This window comes from Aspergillus brasiliensis (assembly GCF_001889945.1).
Source record: "Aspergillus brasiliensis CBS 101740 unplaced genomic scaffold ASPBRscaffold_1, whole genome shotgun sequence".
Classification (NCBI taxonomy): Eukaryota; Fungi; Ascomycota; class Eurotiomycetes; order Eurotiales; family Aspergillaceae; genus Aspergillus; species Aspergillus brasiliensis.
In genome coordinates, this window is record NW_027137442.1 from 1,616,295 (window position 1) to 1,636,127 (window position 19,833).

At 51.0% G+C, this 19,833-nt stretch overlaps 8 protein-coding genes across 8 annotated transcripts; 3 read left to right on the top strand and 5 right to left on the bottom strand.

Annotated features, from left to right (window-relative positions):
• Positions 1-395: 395 nt before the first annotated feature.
• Positions 396-3,856, bottom strand: ASPBRDRAFT_113949 (DNA-directed DNA polymerase gamma MIP1; the record flags this gene model as incomplete). Its single annotated transcript, XM_067616778.1, has 2 exons — positions 396-3,625; positions 3,679-3,856. 2 exons carry the CDS (start codon positions 3,854-3,856, stop codon positions 396-398), a joined length of 3,408 nt encoding a protein of 1,135 aa, XP_067484595.1.
• A 430-nt stretch (positions 3,857-4,286) lies between these two features.
• Positions 4,287-5,066, top strand: ASPBRDRAFT_236205 (uncharacterized protein). Its single transcript, XM_067622021.1, has 2 exons — positions 4,287-4,733; positions 4,787-5,066. The coding sequence occupies exons 1-2, from the start codon at positions 4,373-4,375 to the stop codon at positions 4,990-4,992; spliced, it is 567 nt and encodes a 188-aa protein (XP_067484596.1). The 5' UTR covers positions 4,287-4,372; the 3' UTR covers positions 4,993-5,066.
• A 543-nt stretch (positions 5,067-5,609) lies between these two features.
• On the top strand, positions 5,610-8,129 carry ASPBRDRAFT_236207 (putative CorA family metal ion transporter). The gene is made up of 5 exons (XM_067622022.1): positions 5,610-7,519; positions 7,571-7,644; positions 7,694-7,746; positions 7,803-7,856; positions 7,906-8,129. The coding sequence occupies exons 1-5, from the start codon at positions 5,905-5,907 to the stop codon at positions 8,006-8,008; spliced, it is 1,899 nt and encodes a 632-aa protein (XP_067484597.1). The 5' UTR covers positions 5,610-5,904; the 3' UTR covers positions 8,009-8,129.
• A 120-nt stretch (positions 8,130-8,249) lies between these two features.
• Positions 8,250-10,583, bottom strand: ASPBRDRAFT_190662 (Zn(II)2Cys6 transcription factor; the record flags this gene model as incomplete). Its single annotated transcript, XM_067620268.1, has 4 exons — positions 8,250-8,347; positions 8,417-9,740; positions 9,805-9,836; positions 9,911-10,583. 4 exons carry the CDS (start codon positions 10,581-10,583, stop codon positions 8,250-8,252), a joined length of 2,127 nt encoding a protein of 708 aa, XP_067484598.1.
• Positions 10,584-10,846: 263 nt separating this feature from the next.
• ASPBRDRAFT_141046 (uncharacterized protein) lies at positions 10,847-13,408 on the bottom strand. Its single transcript, XM_067619175.1, has 3 exons — positions 12,739-13,408; positions 11,390-12,646; positions 10,847-11,326 (listed from the first exon to the last, which is right to left on the bottom strand). Exons 1-3 carry the CDS (start codon positions 12,911-12,913, stop codon positions 11,163-11,165), a joined length of 1,596 nt encoding a protein of 531 aa, XP_067484599.1. The 5' UTR covers positions 12,914-13,408; the 3' UTR covers positions 10,847-11,162.
• Positions 13,261-15,633, bottom strand: ASPBRDRAFT_654667 (putative GTP binding protein (GTPBP1); the record flags this gene model as incomplete). Its single annotated transcript, XM_067628539.1, has 3 exons — positions 13,261-13,946; positions 14,002-15,520; positions 15,580-15,633. 3 exons carry the CDS (start codon positions 15,631-15,633, stop codon positions 13,645-13,647), a joined length of 1,875 nt encoding a protein of 624 aa, XP_067484600.1. The 3' UTR covers positions 13,261-13,644.
• Positions 15,634-16,417: 784 nt separating this feature from the next.
• ASPBRDRAFT_113701 (U4/U6-U5 snRNP complex subunit LSM3) lies at positions 16,418-16,938 on the bottom strand (the record flags this gene model as incomplete). The annotated part of the gene is made up of 4 exons (XM_067616762.1): positions 16,418-16,452; positions 16,516-16,552; positions 16,653-16,745; positions 16,813-16,938. 4 exons carry the CDS (start codon positions 16,936-16,938, stop codon positions 16,418-16,420), a joined length of 291 nt encoding a protein of 96 aa, XP_067484601.1.
• A 286-nt stretch (positions 16,939-17,224) lies between these two features.
• On the top strand, positions 17,225-19,462 carry ASPBRDRAFT_112654 (uncharacterized protein; the record flags this gene model as incomplete). The annotated part of the gene is made up of 2 exons (XM_067616679.1): positions 17,225-17,273; positions 17,448-19,462. The coding sequence occupies 2 exons, from the start codon at positions 17,225-17,227 to the stop codon at positions 19,460-19,462; spliced, it is 2,064 nt and encodes a 687-aa protein (XP_067484602.1).
• Positions 19,463-19,833: the final 371 nt, after the last annotated feature.

Genomic DNA, 19,833 nt, shown 5'->3' on the forward strand with positions numbered 1-19,833 from the left:
ATAGATAATAGTTTGGGTGTGAACATGTTCGTTTTTGTGTTTTGCTTGGGGAAGGGGAGCGACGAAGTAGAAACAACCGGTTTACGAGTTGTTACTGTTTTATTGCGATTGTTTTGTATATTTACATTGTTCTGATACATCGTGATTAATACCACCATAGAAAAGACACCCCAATTACTCTGACATAGATGATATAATAATGGTCCGTGAATCCGCTGGACGCCGCCCAATGCTTCACGAACGGTTTTCGACATAATACAACTCGTAGAAGAAGATCCAAAAGAGAAATACAAAGAAAGGCCAAAACGTTCTCGAAGAACGATGAAGTCATCCAATATATATACAGTAAAACATGATGAAGGGCGTGAGAGGGTGAATCCATCCATGGATGACCATTAGGCTCGGGCAGACGGTCTCGGCTTCCAGTTCTGACGGTTGAAGCTCACCTGGGGAGACCGGCTCCCTTGGGGAAGGCTTTTGAAATCTGGGTAGAGGCTGGGTCCGATGTCCATCAGGATGGCCTTTTGTGGTTCTGCTGCCACCGAGCCAGTGGTTTTGGCACGATTGCTAGGCGAACGTGCATTTGGGGGCGCCAGCGTGGACTTTTGTTTTGTGAGCTCTTTGATGATGTCTCGGAGTTCGTTGTCGTCTTTCGAGATCTGAGCGCGGATGAAAGCAGGGTGAGAAGTTTGTAGTGCGGACATGACTGACGGTCGTGGCGTGTACTCGTACTGCTGGGGATTGGGTGGTGACGTGGGGGTGATGGTAGGGTCGAGGAACGCCTTTTCGTTCTTGTCCAAGAGCTGCGCGACGTCAAGACTCTCACCGTGGGGAATCTTGTGCGGGTGGGATGGGGTCACGCAGTCCATATCAACCTCCTTTCGCAGGACGTGGTCGATGTCAACAGCTGAGAAGTAGGCGCAGGACTGGGGAAGGTCGTTAATTCCGACCTGCTGCGAGAACATCGCGCGGGTCCACACGTTGGCAACCTGTAATGCCAGAGCGGCCCGATACTTATCCTCGTCTTTGACTAGATATCTGATTTCGTCGTGGACAGTGATTGCTAGACGAGCGGCGATGTTGAAGCGACGGATGAGGTAGTCCATGGCAATGATTAGGAGATGGAGATAATCAACACCAGACGACTGAATGGCCCAGTTGATCCTTGATGTCATGAAGCTCCCCTTGTTGATGAAACGCCGCATCAGCGCTTCAGTGATTCCTGCTCCTAGAGTAGGTGTTCTGGGTCTCTCTTGCTCAGCAAATTCTTCCAGTTTGTTGAAGACGAACGACTCAGTCCCGCCTCGCCAGAAAGGACCTTCACAGAGTATACGACGAGTCGTGCGGGTACCCTTAGTCTCTTTATATAGTTTTGTTGCGACTTCCTGGGTCTGCCTCTCCGACATGGACGGATTGAACTGACGCAGCAAAGTAGCGGCGAACTTGACGCCAGCTCCGTAAATACGCCCATAGTTGAACACCTTGGCATCGTTACGTGAGATGCCCAGGATCTGGGCAGTGCGTGAGTGCATATCCGTCCCCGCTGCCTTGGATCCTTCCAGTGTCATGAACCCAATGGCGTTGCCACCGTGAATCTGGAATTGGGCGTCCCCAACAAGACTGGCAATCCATAGCTCCTGGGAGTCGACATCTGCGCCGACAAAAGAATAACCAGGCGGAGCTTTGATCATAGCCTTGAGCTCAGACCCGACACGGTTCCCTTTTGCATTACTGGCTGTAAGCCAGGTGTTTTCCACTGCCCTTCGAGTGATGGTCCCCATAGGAATAATCTGAGGCAAAATGAAACCGAGCCGGTGATCTGTCTTACCACTCGATGTCAAGCCTCGCACTTCCTCCTCGTAGACTACCATTTGGCCCATGATACGGTCACGGGCACTGATCCAGTAAGAGCAAGACGCATTCATCTCTAGCGCCTCCTTGGCGAGGGCGTACTGGGATGAGAGCGTCCCACGTTCAAAGTACTGCATGTATCCTTTCGCCAGAGGGTTTGTACACCGCGCTTGAGGCCCATCCTTGTGCGGAAGCTTGAAGTACACGTGTTTTCTGTCATTCTGCAATTCGGGGTTCTTCTCGTCGGACATATCGCACAGAACGACAGGCTGGTTCTCATAATTCTTGACAAGCTCGCGCGGGACCTTGAAAGTCCACCCAAATTTATCGGACCATGTCAAAGGGTAACCGTCCCATGACAGTTTGAGGAGTATAGGCGCAATACGAGTACGCACAGTCAAGTTGATGTCTGATGTGTTCGTGGCAAACAAATCTTTATACCACTTCGGCATACCCGGCTTCTTCTGCCGGGCAGCTGGTCGCGGAGGGTCGCCCTTCTTCTTTCCCTTGACCATCTTCACCTCCTGACCCGACCAGTCCAGCTGCCGCAGCCAGGGATCGTTCATGTAGATGTCCGGAGAGTCTTTGGCCTTCAGAGCTTCCTCGCAAAGTTCGACCATTTTTCGCTGGACATCCTCAAGGCGTTGGTGATAGGTCGCTTCCGCATTGGCTATATACTCCTTCCAGGTCTCATTCACTGGCAAAATGACCGAAGAGAGATGTCGAAGGGCACCAAAGCTGACAGGGTGCGGGCAGACTTCCAGGAAGTTAGGAAAAACCTTTTTGTACACTCGGTGGGTGATCGCAACATCCGCTGCACAATAATCAAGCAGTTCCTCCAACTTCCCCAAGATTCCAGCTCTGTCAAATTCACCAAAATAGTCACGTTGCGCCTTGTCGATCGTAACGTCACAATGGAACTTCGCTACGTCGCGAAGCGAATTCACCGAGCTCCTCCCTACCCAGAGTTCCTCTTCCTCATCACTGAGCATCTTACTCTCCAGTAGGGCCGCCAGCTCAACTGAATTACTCTCAGTCGCGATCTTATTTCTCAAGTCCCTATTCTTCTTGTGTCGCATCCAGGTCGGTCTCTGCTGTGAACACATACCGTTCACGGCGACGTGCAGCGACATGGTATCAACGAAAAAGTTGCAAGACTGAGCCATGTCATACTCCTCAAGTACACGAGCCCGATCGTAGCCAATGTTATGGCCCACGACAATTCGCGGCTTGGAAGGGTCTCCGAGCGGAACGAGCTGGACCTGGTTTTCCGACTCTCCTAGTAACCAGGGCGATATCCAAGCATACCAAGCCGTAGGACTAACAGCGCAGGCCATAACAGCAAAGGAATGCTCCTTGTACATGACTTCGGTGTCGAATGTTAACATAGCCTCATTCGGTGCGTCAACCGCTTCCCACGTGCCGTCGCTGTTGTACTTTGTCCACCCACTGCGTTTGATCCATTTGCGCGGCTTCTCCGGCGAGTTGACCATGGTGTACTGTTTGGCATAGGCGAGATACGGCTCCGATGCGTCCATTCCCAGTTTGTAGAAATGCTCATCAAGCGATTGCCCTTGCAGGGCGGGCATGTCAAAGGCGATGGGTTCCGCGGCATCTTGTGACTTTCCGAGTAGATCGTGCCTTGACAGATGCTCCTTTGACAAAGCGACCAACCCGGGATCTGGCGGGTCTGATTTCTGAAGAAATACTTGCGAGTAGACATGGTCGCTCAATTGTTGGACTCCGATCTCGTTGAATCTAGCGGAAGCGGGGACTGCGAAATCAGTACACGGGGCTTTCGCAACTCAAAACAGCCGAATCACCCACCTGCAAGAGATTCCCGTTTAGGTGCCTCATCAGGAGTACGCGCTGTAGACTGTGTAGCGAGATATCTTGCTAGCAATGATGGAGATTGTGGCCGTACAATGCGTGGCGAGCGCAATCTCTGCGAACAAAAGCGTAGGACATCCCTACGATAGGGAATGCAGGGATGACCCCAAAGCATTTTCTTCATGAATTATAGGATGATAATTGTCCCCATGACATGGTAACGTAGGCCTCGCAGCTAATGCTGCGTGATGATAAATGCGACGAGAGGGACGCCGGCTTTCCAGGAGCGCTCGTACTTTCTTTCCTATCGCGGAATAATCCCAGCGTCATGATGGAATATTCGCGGATTATCCTCTCTCCGAATACTCGTCACCGCCTACTACAATGGGCAGCCGAGTGTTATCGGGCATCGATAAGCCGCCAACTATTTCTCCGATCGTCTTGCCTCCCTCGTCACATTATCTTCACTTCTCGCTTACCTGCACTGCGAGGTCGCTCAGTGCTGTGTCTGGGAGATGAATCTGCGAGGACTACCTGCAGAGGTACAGCATTATTCAGGTTCTTGACACTTCACCGCCACTGCGGATCGCTTCTCAACGCCTGGCTGCTCCTACGGAGTGTACGCCCGTTCCCTCACTAGTCGCCCCTCCCGACGATACGGATCCAATCGACTCCCAAGGCGCTGATTAGCATGGATAGCGCATCTCCCAGGCGTCGGGCTTCGATCGCTCGTCACCTTTCCCTGGAACCCTCACCTTCTGCTTCTCGTCGGTTATCCCACGGAAGCATAGACACACTAGAAGCCTCTGGCCACCAAAGGAAGCGCCGTCGGACTAGCCATTCTGAGGGACAGGAGAATGCGCGCCCGGATGCAGTCGATCTTACAGCCACCGAGGACATGGATCCTGTATCAAGGATCCAAGCCAAACAACGAGCAGACGTCATCCTCGCACAGCAATCCCTAGATCATAACAAAGGGGAGTCTGTTCTACTTGCATACAAGTGTCCAGTCTGCATGGATACGCCTGTTGATGCTACCAGCACTGCGTGTGGTAAGTTTCATGCTGCAGCGTCGTGAGCTACCTTGCTGACTTAATCGGTTAAGGACATCTTTTCTGCCACAAATGCATTATCGATACCTTGAAGTTCAGTGAAGAACAGCGGTCGGATATGTCTGGGAAAGGCCCCCGGGGCACCTGTCCTGTGTGCAGAAAGTATCTCTCGCGCAACGACATGCCCGGCCCGAAAAGGAATCTCGTACCTTTACAAATCAAACTTACGACCAGAAAGAGGAGAGAAACTGAGCAATGAGTAGTCATTGCTTATATCAGTTAAATATCGTTTCATACAGCAACTCCCGGTTCGCTTTTGGAGCACTGTGGGTCACAGAAGGGACGTAAACTGACCTCTAAGCATGGAAGTGAATACGTGACTGCCGTTTACTTCCTTGCACCATGGTTATCGTGCCAGCCATCTCTGCGTCGACGGCCCTGCTTTTATGGAGTATCCAGAATGGGATAACACCGGGGATTTCAGCTTGATGAATTCTAGAAACCTTGGCTTGAACCTGTGAAAAGGGGGCCAAGGCAAATTCGCCTTGTTACGGCGAAATCTGAAATACTCTAGCCACATCGGTACGGAGAGTCTCTCCTATTAGGCGTTCTTAGCATACTTTAGCATACTGTGTGTGGGACATAGAATTCTTGGGGGATGTCTGGAGAAAACCACGGCTCTTGCATGGACTAAGGCGTCGCGCCCGGGCTTTAATCAATAAGCTTACAGTAGCCAAGACTGATCATGCAGTAGTAGCTTGTCCATCCACTAATGAAATGAAGATTATCTACTCTTGGACATTCTCATTATCTTTCCTTTTCAGGCTCGTTAGAGCGGCCTTCTATCTCTTCACCAACTGTCGATCTTCCAAGATGCGGATTTCCTTGCCGATGGAACTGCTGGGTCCGTGTCCGGCGACGTCATAACCCCCGCGACGGAGAAATCACAGTTTCGCGCTCTTTCCATCCAAGCCATCTTCTCCTTTTATTCTCCTAGCAAAAAGCTTATATTCACTAGACTTTGCAAGCTCTTGAGTTTGCTCCTTTCCCAAATCTGTGAACCAGTATGGCATATGTCAATGCTTGCAAGTGCTGTTCGTTGATGGCACCGATTCACCCTTACTGAGTGACCCTACTATACCCACGAGCAATACTCAGACACATTGAAAGCATGAGTATCTACTCGCACGATCATGCGCAGTCGGCAGCAGGCCTACAATCGTCTCAGGACATAGCTGATATCGAGGCGAATCCGCGCACCCCTAATCCGCCCATATCCCCAACTACAAAGGTGCCGCCTTCCCCTCCCCCTGAAACTTTCACCACGGCCGCCAGGCTCAATTCCCGTGAAACTGTCCGAAATCGACTTCGACGCTCCACCACCGCTCGCTCCTACTATCGCGAAGATGCCGCGCACGATCCGAATTGGCAGCCGGGGACAGAGCCAGGCATCGACCCAAGCCAGCCGCTTCCTGCTTATAGCACGGAATGGATGGCCTCAACACCCACAGAGCTACACGGAACAAGTGAGATTACTGTTGTGGACTTTTCGCAAAATGAGATGAGGCAGTATGTTCTGGATAACGATACCCTTGAACCGTTTCTTGCGCGGGAGAGAGAGCCTTGGGTCCAATGTAGATGGATCAACGTCAACGGACTTAGTTGGGACGCTATAAGAATTCTGGGCAACCACAAAGGCCTGCACAGACTCGCGATCGAGGACCTGATCAATGCAACAAATCGCACGAAAGTTGACTGGTACTCCGATCACGCTTATATCGTACTGAAGCTCCAGAAACTGATAAAGCTCAAGGAAGAGGACAGTGAGTCTGAGGACGAGGAAGATGAGAATGCACCCTGGTCAAACGAGCGAAAAAGTTCAGCAAGCAGTATTTCTTTGAGAAGGCCTACTAAAAGGAACCTGGTGTTGGAAGCATTAAAGGACCTTTTCAGGCCGAAAACCCGCGAGGACAGTGCCGACGAACAAACCCCTGGAAAAGATGCTCCCTCGGGTAGGGGGAACTCTACTTCCAAGGTATCTGATCCCGATAATGGCTCTAACGTTAGGTTCACACCTCGTAGCATTCAACGTTACCGCGGTGGCCCGAACGAGGACCGGATAGCCTTCATGGAGCGCCATGCTATACTTGCGGCAAAGGGACTATGTGTTACTCTGGAACAGGTTTCCATTTTCTTGCATGCGGATAATACAGTGACTTCATTTTTCGAAACGAGTGCCGACGATGTTGAAGGTCCAATAGTCCGACGTCTCAGTACCCCAGAGACGATGTTGCGCCAGTCGTGTGATGCAAGTATGGTCGTACAAGCCATTCTAGATGCTATCATAGACTTGGCCATACCGGTGACTACAGCTTACCAAGACGTTATTGGTGACCTTGAGCTCGAGGTTCTGACAGACCCGGATGTGGATCAATCCAAAAGTCTGTACGTCCTCACTTCAGAGATAGCAATCCTGCGAAATTGCATGCAACCTATCGCGACTGTCATTAATGCCCTTCGTGACCACCGATCCGACCCTGTGCATACTCCTGGCCTGGGAGTGTTGAGGAATGCCGGAACCGCGACTCCTACAAATGATTGGGGTCCATACATTGGAACGGCCACCCCAAACCTGAAAAGCCTGAGCGGATCGAGCGTTTCCATCAGTCCAATGTGTCATACATACTTGGGAGATGCGCTAGACCATTGCATAACGATTGTAGAGGGATATGATCAAATGAGAAGAGCTGCTGACAATATGATCGACCTGATCTTCAATACAATCGGTGAGTTTAAGCCATGGGCTCGGGATCTCACCTGAGGCTTACAGTATCTAGGTGCATATCAGAACGAAAGTATGAAGCAACTCACCATTGTGACATGCTTCTATCTTCCGCTTACATTCCTAACGGTGTGTGTTCTTTCACTTCCATACGATGCTCATCTGACTGTAAAACCAGGGCTACTTTGGCATGAACTTCACCTCTTTCTCAGGCATAGAACATAGCGATGCGTATGTCTATTGTGTCCATAACTCGATCCTGTTGCAATAACTAACTCCAGCTACAGGTACTTCTGGATGATTGCGGTTCCTTTCGTGTTCGTCACAACCGTTTTCTTGATGTAAGTCCTACTTTGGTATGATGGTAGCATCATCACTAACCCTCCGCAGGCGCGACAAGCTGCAACGTTACTTGGTGTTGCTTGCTCAGAAACGGTTGATCACTAGCTCTAGGAGGAGCCGACGAAGAAGGAAGACCACTGGAAGGACATAACTCTGCTTATCCTCCTTTGTGATTATGTTTGTTAGATTATTGGCAGAAATTACAGCCACCTAGAGATAAAACTTGCAATGCAAAGTTACTAGTATCGAACGGAATGCACATGCGTCTAGTGAGTACAGTACATTGGTGTCTGTGATTACCAGAACCACAGCTATGTGGCCACAGACATGGTGGGACATGTGCGTTCAGCTATTCGTTCATTGACCACCATCACTTCGCATCCAGTATACAATCAGCGGCAATAAGTGTCAAAACTCTCTGAACCCGACATTTGTACCAATAAATCATCCATGGAAAATGCATAGTCCCCTCCTGCCCAGTCTTCTGGCACTATACATTCCAGATCATCATTAGCCAGAACACGTAAACTTAGCTCACAACTTGAATCATCCAACTCACCTCCATCTACACCCATGAATTGGCCCAATTCCAACCCTGACACCAAGTCACTAGTATCAACAGTATTTATGTCGCTATGAGCGCCATCTGCTCCAACGCCACGCTCCCCCGCACGCGCAAGAGTAAGACTAACGACCTCAGCCGCCCTCGCCGCCTCGCGCGAAGTCGAGGTCGAGCCACGGCGCATCCAGATAATCCTAGCCGTTCGAAGGGCAGCCAGAATCTCCTCTACCCTATCATCAAGAGGTTTCCCACGGTGCACCAACGAGCAGAGGATCATTGTTGCCGTCAGAAACAAATGCGTCATACTAGATGTAATTCGCCAATGCATACCGTGCAGTTGACCCCCTCTGCAGGTCTCCTCGTCGAAGATGTGTTGCATGCGCAGAGCGCCGAGTGATGCGTCGATACATGCGGTGCGGGAGTATGCGAACCTAGTAGTAGCAGTAGTAGTAGTAGTGCTACTCTCTGGGCTTGATTCACATGCAACGCTGGTTATATTGAGAAACCGGCGATGGAGCATGATCTGGCCTTTGTATAGTAAGTGTTCTAGGAATAGTCGGGACATGATGACCTGCGGGGGATCTGTCATGCTTGCCTGCAAGGGTTTGAAGCGGAGAGGCGGAGGTATACTAGAAACAGCATCGTGTAGGGTCTTGTCTGCTTGCATTACTTCTGCGTAGCTTGCTGGTTTGACTGCGTCTGCTAGGTTGGATATCGTGCCTAGGGCTAGGAGCATGCGTCTTCGTGCGATGAGTTCCAGAGTAGTGGTGTGTTCTGTTTCTGGTCTGCTGAGAGGTAGTGCGGTTAGGGATGATAGGTGGTTCAAGTCTGTATCGAATAGGTTCCGCGGTTCCGCGGTATCCCATTTCCAGTCGGATATCATGCGCGGCATGCCCATTTGGCTGGAGAGGAGGATGTCGCTCGTCAGGACGGTTGTCCAGAGTCGACGGCGCATTTCGCCCTGTAAAGGAGTGAGGTCGGGGAAGTGGCTTGGATCGCGGTGATAGCCCATTCGCGTTGCGAGGTTGACTTCGAGTCCCAGTAGGAACCAGATATTGCGGTTCGCGTCCGGGTTGATTCCGAATTCGATGTATACGTAGTGAACGAGGGTCTCGAGTACGTATGGGCCGGGCTTGGTGTACTCGCCCATGATAAGGCACTGGACGATCTTTTCCCGGTAGAGCTCGAGTTGGAGGGTTTTCTGCTCTTCTTCGGTGCTGTCTGTTACGTCTGAGGCCATTACTGCCAGGCATATCATGCTGAAGAGAAGGCCAATCCAGATTATTGGCATGCTTGTGGAGTCGGACCAGAAGGCTTCGTACTGTGGTGTTGTTAGTTAGATGGGAGGAACGGTCATTGCTTTCGTTTAGGTTGTAGCAGCTTACCTCTTGAAGAAAGCTAGGCCCGTGGACCGCAGCTACGCATCATGAGGATAATCCCGAGGTCAGTGATACTACCGATGGAGTAGAAAAAGGACCGGAGAGTTCTCACCGGAAGCGACCAGATCTAGATAGTTGAAGTACTTCGAGACATAGCGGTCGACAGCAGCCTTGGGTGGCAGTGCGCAAATAATTTCAGTGCGCGAGACAGCCCGTTCAGGTCCATACAGCAATAGCGCATGTCGAAAGTGAGAGGGACTCCCACTTGTTTCGCTGGTAGACTCGGCCATTCTGATCTGTTCCTCGCGATCACAGTGCGCCTTCAAGTCGGCGATGCTATCCAGAATGGCCGCCCAGTGCTCGCCGGCCACATACCGGAGCTCGGAATCGGTGATCTGCATGCTGCCACAATCTGACTGTGTATCTATTACACTACTACCACGCCCCGGTCGAGCATTGCTGCTAGGAGTGGTATCTGGGGTGGCAAGCTGTCGGATCTCGTCATTGTTGACTCCATCTGGGATTAATGACTTAACGAGACCTTCCAAGCGGACCAGCCGGTCATGGAGGCCTGTAGCTGCTTCAACGGATGTATGATGATGCAGTAGCGATCCTAATGGCTTCTGGGCCAGGTAGACACATGAGTGACCGCGTGCGACGCAACTGGTACATGGCTGTAGTCGATCGCATCGAGACTTGCGCTGGCGGCATGCGATGCATGAAAGCTGGGGTTTGTCACGTCGCCGTCGAGGTTTAGAAGCTGGAGTTGTGGAAGATGAAGACATTGGGTGTAGTGATGGATGTTGAAGCAGATAAGGTGTTGTTGATGATGGGAAGTCAGCGCGGCCTTAATGGTTACTACAAGAACTAGTTGGCGAAGGACCCGGCACTATCTTAGTTGCAGGATGCAGCCCAATCGGAGGAGCATCGCATATACGAGGACACCCTCCGATTAGCCAGTGATGATTGGCCCCATGTATTATATGAATCCTATACGGGGTGTTTAGTGTGGCATTCAGTATGTCATAAAATGGTATTTCACAGGGAGCTCTAGAGGTCCATGGGATTTCTCATCTGCTGTCAACACTCGGTTCGGTTCAGGCTACATATTGTGGAATAACCAGATTGCATTGTAGCCAGGATATCAAAACATTCCGCAGAAATATAATAATACATTAAGTTTTCCTTCCTAATAATGTATTCCAGACTTGAGGAACGAGATAAATAAATCAAGCTCAAACATTACCGCTCCGACCGTACCCAAGTTCCAATCCAAGAATACTCGTAAATTCAGAAAACCGTGAAATCATCCAATCTCGACATAACGATCAATCATCGGAATAATACCGTATTAGCCACCTCATTTACTCCTTCGTGCCGCCGTTGTTATTGTGATGAAGAACCTTGTTAACTTTCTCCTTCAGCTGAGTGATGGGACCGTGACTCTGGTGACCGTTTCCGGTTGCCTTGTTCTTCTGTGCTGCTGCTGCTGCCGCTCCTTCGTTGGAACTCCTGCTGGTGTCGGGACCTAATCAATGGTTAGTTGAACTCGATTTCTGATCGAAAGGGATATAAGGAGGGCTATACTGACCCGATGGTTTGGAGCGGCTGTACCCACGGTCCAGACGCTTCTCAAACTCGTACGGCTCCCGCGCCGGAGTCTTAGGTCCTTTCAGAGCTTCCTCGCTAACTTTGGTGTTCTTAGGAATCTTATCTCCAGTGTCATCTGTACTCTCTTTGCCTTTCTCCTGGGAGTCGGTACGGCCTTCGTCGGTCACTCCCATGCCACTGCCTTTCTGGGCAGAGCCAACAACGCCAGCGGTCTCATCTTGTGTTGACTTGTCCTGGTAAACTCGGGATTCTTTGTTCGGCACCTGACTTCTTGCATTCACTGCATCTACTCCACTGGGAGTGGAGTCAGTTGCTGATGGAGTTGACTTGGCTGCGGACAATTTCTCTTGTTGGGCATCCCGTGCCTGGTCGATGTTGCCACTGGCACCCTGCTTTCCGACGGAACCTCCGGCAATTGCTGAGCTAGGAGATGCCATATCCTTCTGCAATGAGCGAGTCCCAGCGTTGTCGTCTGTGACACTCTGGACAGCTTCTTGACCGAGGTTGTTCTTAAATCCCTGCTGTCCGATGACACCTCCAGCCACACCTCCAGCGACCGCTGTACTGCCGTATTCATTTTCCTTCTGCATTGACTTGGTAGCTGATTTATCGGGCATCTGCTGAGCGAACTGTCCAGTGCTAGAGGCCCGCTGATTCGTAGTTCCCTTATTAATCGACGTAGGCACTCTCACTTCGTCTCGTGCATCCGTACTGTCCTGAACTTCCTGTCCAGAATAGGCATACGCGCCCGTAGGGCCTGAGATGTTTGATTTGCCTGAGACTCCCTGGTCCCTGGTTGCGGAGGTATTGTCACGAACAGCAGTTGTGTCCCGAACCCCTTGTCCAGAGTATGCATACGCACCACTAGTGGCTGAGGACGAGCCCGCAGTGTCTCTGCCTTTCTGAGTATACTGACTTTCCATACCGGAAGTGTTGTTTCCCAGACCGGAGGTGTTACTTCCCATACCGGTGTTGCTCCCCTGGCCGTAGGTGGAAGTCCGAGTTCGCTGCTCAGGAACGGCTGCCTGAGACTGCCACTGTTTGGTGCCAGAAGAAGCTCCTCTTGTGGGGTAGCTCATCTGCTGACCCTGGTATGGCTCGTTGACGAAGACATTCTTTGGTCCAAAGTCGGCATTGCTGGGTGACTTGGGGTTGCGGGCGTGGTCAGCATCGGTAGATGCAAGTGATTCTGGGATGACGGCGGTGTTTTCCTTTGTCCTAGGAGCGCCAGGTTGTTCTATCTGGAATTAGCTCACTTGATTATTCAATGGTTCGTGACTCTTCTGACAAAGCATGAGAATGTTAATGAGGTCGAGGCAGGTTTCGTACCGTCACGGTTTCCGGCATCATAAGGATCCGTAACAGTTCCTCTGCCTTGGATTCCAGAAAGAGGCTCATCGCCATGCTGCTGGCTGGAATATTGACTATCTGGGGTTTGATTGGGATGGAGCTCGCTCCATAGAGCATTTGAGGCGTTGTTGAAAGTTCGGTTTACGGTATCCATGTCGATGTGCTGGGTTCAAAGCAATTGAGTTGGTTTCGATAAAATGTGAGATTAAACTTCTTCAGAAAGTGCTGGACGTCTTGTTTATCAATGGATGAAGGAGGGCGATGATCAAAGAACCTTGTGTCGTCAGAGCTGTGGGCGAGGATTCAAGAAGACTGGTTGATCAGCGGGATGCGGTTTTTCTAGAAAGGCAGGAGAACAGCAACATGTTATAGTACGTCAGTGGCACGAGGCGAAAGCAGTGCACACCGACCAGCATGAGGGAGCGCATTGGCAGCCATTGACTGTCGATCGCTGAACCCGCGATGTCATCACCCCGTCCCGTGACGTCAAGGAACGTCACCTGTCACGTGGGAGCTCTGGACTGACCAACTGGCAGCGGCAATGCAAGAGAAGGAGGAGCAAAGTCAAAGTCAATTAGAATTCTATGGATGAAGAGAGAGACCCTTAGGGGCAGCGCAATTGGAACGGTGACTCGTAGATAGAGCCTCCCTCATAACGCCACCACACAACGTACACCAGAAGCAAGCAAATAAACAAAAAAAAAAAAAAAAAAAGCAATATGAACTGTTCGCAGTGAGGATGCAATCCCCTACGACCAATATCAGCGCCATATCTGGATCATCATGACCTTTACAAAAGAAACTGTATATGTCTCGTAGCCAGATATGAAGGCATCTGCTGATCCCAAACTATGTCTCCATCGGGTAAGAGAGCCACGGGTCTTATCACGCCGGTTTGCTCTTCTCCGCGGCATTCTTGGCCTCTGGGTTCAAAGGCTGTTTGGGATCGTAGCCCACACTCTTAACAACCCCAAGTCCCTTGGTCTTCCCCTCCCGGAAAAGCACTCGATCTCCGGGGGCCAAAAATTCGGGACGCTGAACAAACCTAAACGCTACCAATGCGCGGTCACCGCCCCGGATGAAGGGGCGATCAATGTCAATGACGGAGCATGTTTGGCTGACTGCGCCGACATGCAGCATTGCTTGATACCGAGGCTTGATGGTAGTAGCGTGGGATATAATCAGGACTAACCAATGTCAGTATGACAGATTATCTAGAAAGAAAACAACTGGTGAACACACCTTCAGCAACGAACTCCTTGTAGACTTTGGGAGGCTGGTCCAACTTCTTGAGCACTACCATACCCTTACGAACCTCTTTCCGTCGAACGCGTTTCAAGGCGAAAGAGCCCGACTGGCCTGCAAAGCAAGCGTTGACCTGAATACGCTTGCGCTCAATGGACTTGATCGTGGTGGTCGTAAATTGACCAAGAGAGTCAGGGCCAACCAAAACCGTATCGCCAGCGTGTATTACACCCGACTTAGCCACTCCAGAGACAACTGTACCCACATGAGGCACGGAGAACGTATCGTTGATAAGGAACTCGAACGGGGCGTTCACATTGTATTGGCCGCGGTGAGGAAGGATATTCAGGAACGTCCGAACAAGGTCCAGATTCTCTCCAGTGACATTGGACACCTGGAAGATCGGGCAGATCCGCTGGCTCACGAACTGTGTCGCCGTGTTGATGGTTTGTTCCATGTCCTTCACGAATACTGGAATCTTGCGAGAACCAGGCGACTTGAGAAGTTTGCTGAGCTGGGAAAGGGTCTCCTCCAGAATCTGCGGTGGGCAGATGTCGATCTTGGTGACGATTACCATGACTGGCACGTGTAAAGCTACGGCGATACCCAAGTGTTCTTTGCTCATGCCAATGAGGCCATTGTTAGCCGCGACCATGAGTAAACAATAGTTGGGGCTGCTGCTCAGCATGCCGAAAACCGTAGTCCGCAGGTAACGTTCATGCCCAGCAAGATCACTGAAGGCAATTACTTTGGCGGAGCGTCTTCCTATATCTTCCCAGGACATCTTCCGCCCATGAGCGCTGCTGACAATGTCACCACGGCTGTCGAACCCCATGATCTCCATCCCTACCGAGCTGGTCCGCCCGCTCTCGATTTCGTGCTTGTGGCGGAAGAGGTTAAGTCGAGCCTTTCCTCGGCCATCATCCAAGTTTCCTTTGACTAGCACACCCAGCATGGTACTCTTACCTGCGTCAACATTGCCAACAACTGCCATGCGGATCTCAGCCATCTCCTCCACAGTACCCGCTGGCTGCCGGATCAAGAGCTTGCCCCAAGAGTCTTTGATTCGCTCATGCTTCACGCGCGATTCCTCAGGCCCGCCGACATTGTAGGTAACAAGGATCCGACAGTGAGCAGGAAGGGTTTCCGCCGCTTCCCGCAAGCGCTGCAAGGCTGTTTTCCACTGGGTAAGATCAAAAGACATGGACTCTCCGCCATCCTCAAGACCCAGGTCGAAGAGAGTCTCCCCATGTCCTTCGTCAATGCGCGTCTGTAGAATGTTTGCCAGTACTTGCAGGTCATGGTCTGGCTGTTCACCAGTTCCCAGGAGCAACTCCTTCAATTTGATCGACTTCGGAGCATCTGTGAGGTCCAGCTGGTCGAGAATATCCAATTCGGCATGGTCTTCATGTACTGGAGCTGCGCTGGCTGTTTCATAGCCGCTGTCACTAGGCAAATACTGAGCCGAGCGCTGAGCCTGTTGCTTTTCAGCGTACTCGGCGAACTCGCTGAGGGCCTAAGTGTTGGCTAAGTGTTAGCGGGAATGCCAGATTGCTTCGCGGGGTGGATGCGCACAATCTCGCCTCTCCGCCTCTCCTCCAACGAGAGCTTAGGTCCAGCCGTCCTCATTTGGGTGGCTATAATGTTCGATAATCAAGATGATGTCAAAAGTAATTTACTATGGATGAAAGGCACGTTTTCGATCTGCGATATGATGCGTCACTCGGTCGGGTGGAAGATGGATCGCCGCTGGCGCACTCAGCGTATTCGTGTTATCATAATTCCACGTGCAGCTAGGAGGATATCAGGTAGAGAGTAATGATAGCCAAACCAGAATAATAATAATATTATGCAGAAGGATCTGGGGCAAGCCAGAGAGAGCGGGTTCTGAAGGAGATTCTGGTATGGGAGATGAGAGACAGCGAGTGTCGGGAAACTGGGGAAGCTTTATCGATAGGGAAGTGCGAGTCATCGCCGCCTCGTGCGAACCTCCGGGCGGATTATTGAGTCATACGGCACAGCAGAGTCATTCCCTCCATGCAGCTGGGCTATGCTGAGATGACTGTCTGCCTTCACTACTACTGTAGCCAATTTACATTAACTGTTTTGGGCCAGGTCTCCAACCAGAAACACTAGTCGCTGCTGTTGGTTTCATCGCTACATATGCCAGTATGGCATGATGCCTTCTACCATACGCCTTACACCTTCCTAATGCTTCTATAACTGCTATAAAACGATTGCAGGTCCAAGCATGACCGAGTACGTGAATACATTAGATAAAAATGGTATAGCCTGGAAACCTTGTAACATCGCCTGGTGTCTTCGTGGTCTCGTATTTCGTAGCTTGGGGGAGGGGTGGCCCCAAGAATATCCGACGTGATCCGTCTTCCTCACTAGTCATTGCCACCAAATTTTATGCCTGAGGAGAAATCAAAACGACAGAGTCTCCTATCATGAAAAGTCAGTATGACAAGCCCCGGGCTCTACCGTGAACGGCATCGCAAAACGCACCTCGAACGAAGAGCATCTCTTCCTGCTTCTTGATCGTCTAAAAGGCAACCATTCTGCGTTAGCCAAGCACTGCGTTATTATAACCTCCCCTAGCTGATGTTGTATGATAACCGAGGTAAATGAATAGAGCGACGTACTCGGAGGATCTCTTGCTCGTTCTCGTCTTCCTCCACCACGTAGATGGTCTCCTCGACATCGCCTAGCACCAGATTGCAATGGCTATCGTATGCCTACCACAAGTGACAAGTCAGTCAAAAGCCACGTAGCCAGATGTCGGTGGAACGGTGTAGGACTCACATGGAGACGACCCTTAAGCTCGCGATCGCCGCGCAGCTTGACAAAGACAATCTCATCGAGCGACAGGCGCACCAGATCTAAGGGTTCGGAGACGGACGATGTGCCCGCATCCTCCGTGTCGGCCATGTCGAGGATCGAGAGGGTGGAAAAGGAGAGACTGGAGCTTTCAGGCTAAGCGAACGAAAGGAAGGGGGGGAGGATCCAAGCTGCAGCGTGTACAGCAGACGCGGGTCATGGATGGTGAAAACGGCTACAGAGCTTGACAGGGATCTGGCCCGCCAAGACCACAACAAGCGGCACCTCCTCATTTACTCCGCTTTTATAGTCGCAGCTCGATTCCCCCCGACTTCTGACGGCCTAAACCCCCGGCTTTTTCCCTACTTTCTTTCATATTGTCTGTCCTCAGATCGCAATGCTGGGGTTTATTCGTGCTGGTGAGAGCTTGGGCTCTCATCTGGTACGTCCTACATACCGTCGATGTCGATTAACTGACCTACCTCGCTGTTCTCCACTTCTTATACTTCGGGATCCTACGCGCCGCCCACGATCGTCCAAGACGAGACCACCAATACATCGTTCCAGAAATCGGAACAACAATAGGTCTAGGAGTAGAGAGAGGTTCGCTGAGAGTCAAGCTACACGGTTGGGGCGAGGAACAACGAGCATATTGGAACCTGGTCAGGTTGAGGTTAAGGTTGACTTGGGCGATCACGAGACGTCCAAGGCACACGACGACATTGGGGCTGGTCCCCAAGTCGAGAGCTTGGATGATCTGGAGAGAAACTTCAACGCTATCATCCGAGATGGCCAGCCAGACCAGGTAATGGATGCTATGCTTGATCCTCGCTTTGAAAGCTTTGTTTGCTTGATGCCACCTAGCACCTTTGTCGAAGTCTTCCATCTCCTTTCCCCGGCTTATTTTATCGATCCCTATCGGGAAATCCATCGTCCCATCCATCCGTCGGCTGTCGATGTCAAGCAGTACAGATCACTGGATTCGATTTTCGATGAGTTCGCCAATAATCTTTCTGCCATTTTGCAAATTAGGTGGGCGGGCGGCCAACCCCTGGGCCTGGCTGAGTACACGCACCTGCTCGATTGCGCACGCTCAATGGGCGACGCTATCATGGCGGACTATATCTGGCATACCATTAGAGAGGATGGAATGGTGCCGGATTCCCAGTGCTATAATTACTACATGGAGGCGAAAGTCTGGGATAAAGCATATACCGGCTTGGAGAAGTATCGCCTCAGAATGACCCCTTACCTGTATCGGAAGAGGAGATTCTTCGAACCCAATCCCGGATGGCAAGGTTACGGTACTGCCGCCCGGAGTGTGAGAAAGGAAGTGCTGCAGATATTCAACGAGATGACACAGGAGGGGACCTCGGGAGACACGACTACCTTTGTCAATGTGATCCTTGCGTCAAGCCGAGTTGGCCATATGCAAGGAATCAAGAATGTCCTGCACACCGTCTGGAACATTGACGTCGACGCGCTGCTAGAACAGGTCGAGGAGTCGATGCTCCCGGAGGTGACCCCATACGACCGTTCCTCACCGCTGTACCCCACAAGTCATCTGCTGTTCGCCGTAGCTCATGCCTTTGGCACCAACAATGACATCCCTGCCGCTCTGCGTACGATAGACTTTATTTCGAGCAGATATGACATCCCGGTGCCCGAGAATGTCTGGCTCGAGCTATTTGAGCGATCGTTTGTTTTGTCTCGTCCGAGGTTTGGTCCTGACGCCGAAAGGAATGCGAAGGGTCAGGTTACATATGACTTCCTTAACACCATGTTCGAAACGATGACAGCCGAGCCTTTCAACGTGCGTCCAACCATCGAGGTGCACCATATACTCGCCAAGACTGCCTGGGATCGCGCGAGACTGTCAGAATTCCAGCGCCATATGGAAGCAGCGTATGACCTCTTGAGAGAGACAAGAAAGAAGAGGAGAACTGCGAGGTCAATAATAGAGGCATATCTGGGGCAGCCACAAACGCAGATTCTCAGATCGCGAGCCTTTGCAGATGCTGTGCACGCGTATGACATTCTGCGCGTGCGCACTATGCAGCAGACCGTCATTATGGAACGTCTTGCGAGGCTTTTGCTGATTCATCACCGCTGGATGGGTCGCCAAAACCAAGCGTGGGAGCGAAGCCTTCTTCCACGGGCGCTTGAAGAATGGCGAGACTTTTTGCCAGAGTCCGTGGTATATCATACCCGAGGAGGTCTCATCGAATTTGACGGTGCCACCTCATGGCGCCAGCGTAATATAAGAATCCATGATCGAGTACCAGTCCGGCGGCCAGCTTTCGGAACAAATATCAACCTTGATGACGATGCGAACGATATAGACGACGACATTTTCTGGGATTATTATCGGCAGTCTGCCCCGCATCTTGATTTGTCCATTCCACCCCTGAGAAGACTTTTCGAAGCTGTCCAAGAGGACAATGTCAGTAGCACTTACGACGATGAAGCTTTCCTGGCCGAAGAGCTGGGATATGAAGCCGGCGAGCTTGAGATCCCTAGAGTTGGAAGAGCTACGAAAATGCCCAGACAAATGCGCGCTACCGCTGAGGATCGCCAAACAGGGGAGGCCGACGATACCATACCCACAGGTCCTGGTCCTCTCTCATGGGCTTGATTCCGGTTCAATTTCGTGCCGTTTCTCTGTCTCTCACTCTCTTCACCATCTTCTTCTTCTTTCTTCTAATTCTCTCTTCGCATCTAACTTCGATTGTGACTTGCATCTCCGCATCTGGAAAAGTTCAACAATTTCGCGGACACGTGCTCTCAACCCTTATTTCTTTTCTTTTCTTTTCGTCACGTCCTGAAGCGGGACCAAATGATGAGCTGATCTTTAGCTGTCAGTTATGATACCTCATGTGTGCATGTATTGCCTTACCTGAGCGGATACCCTGTCTTTGTGACATGTTACATATTGAGCTTTCTTATGCTTTTTTCGAATATTAACATTACTCTTTTGCTTGTGAGAATTGATGATAGATAAGGTTG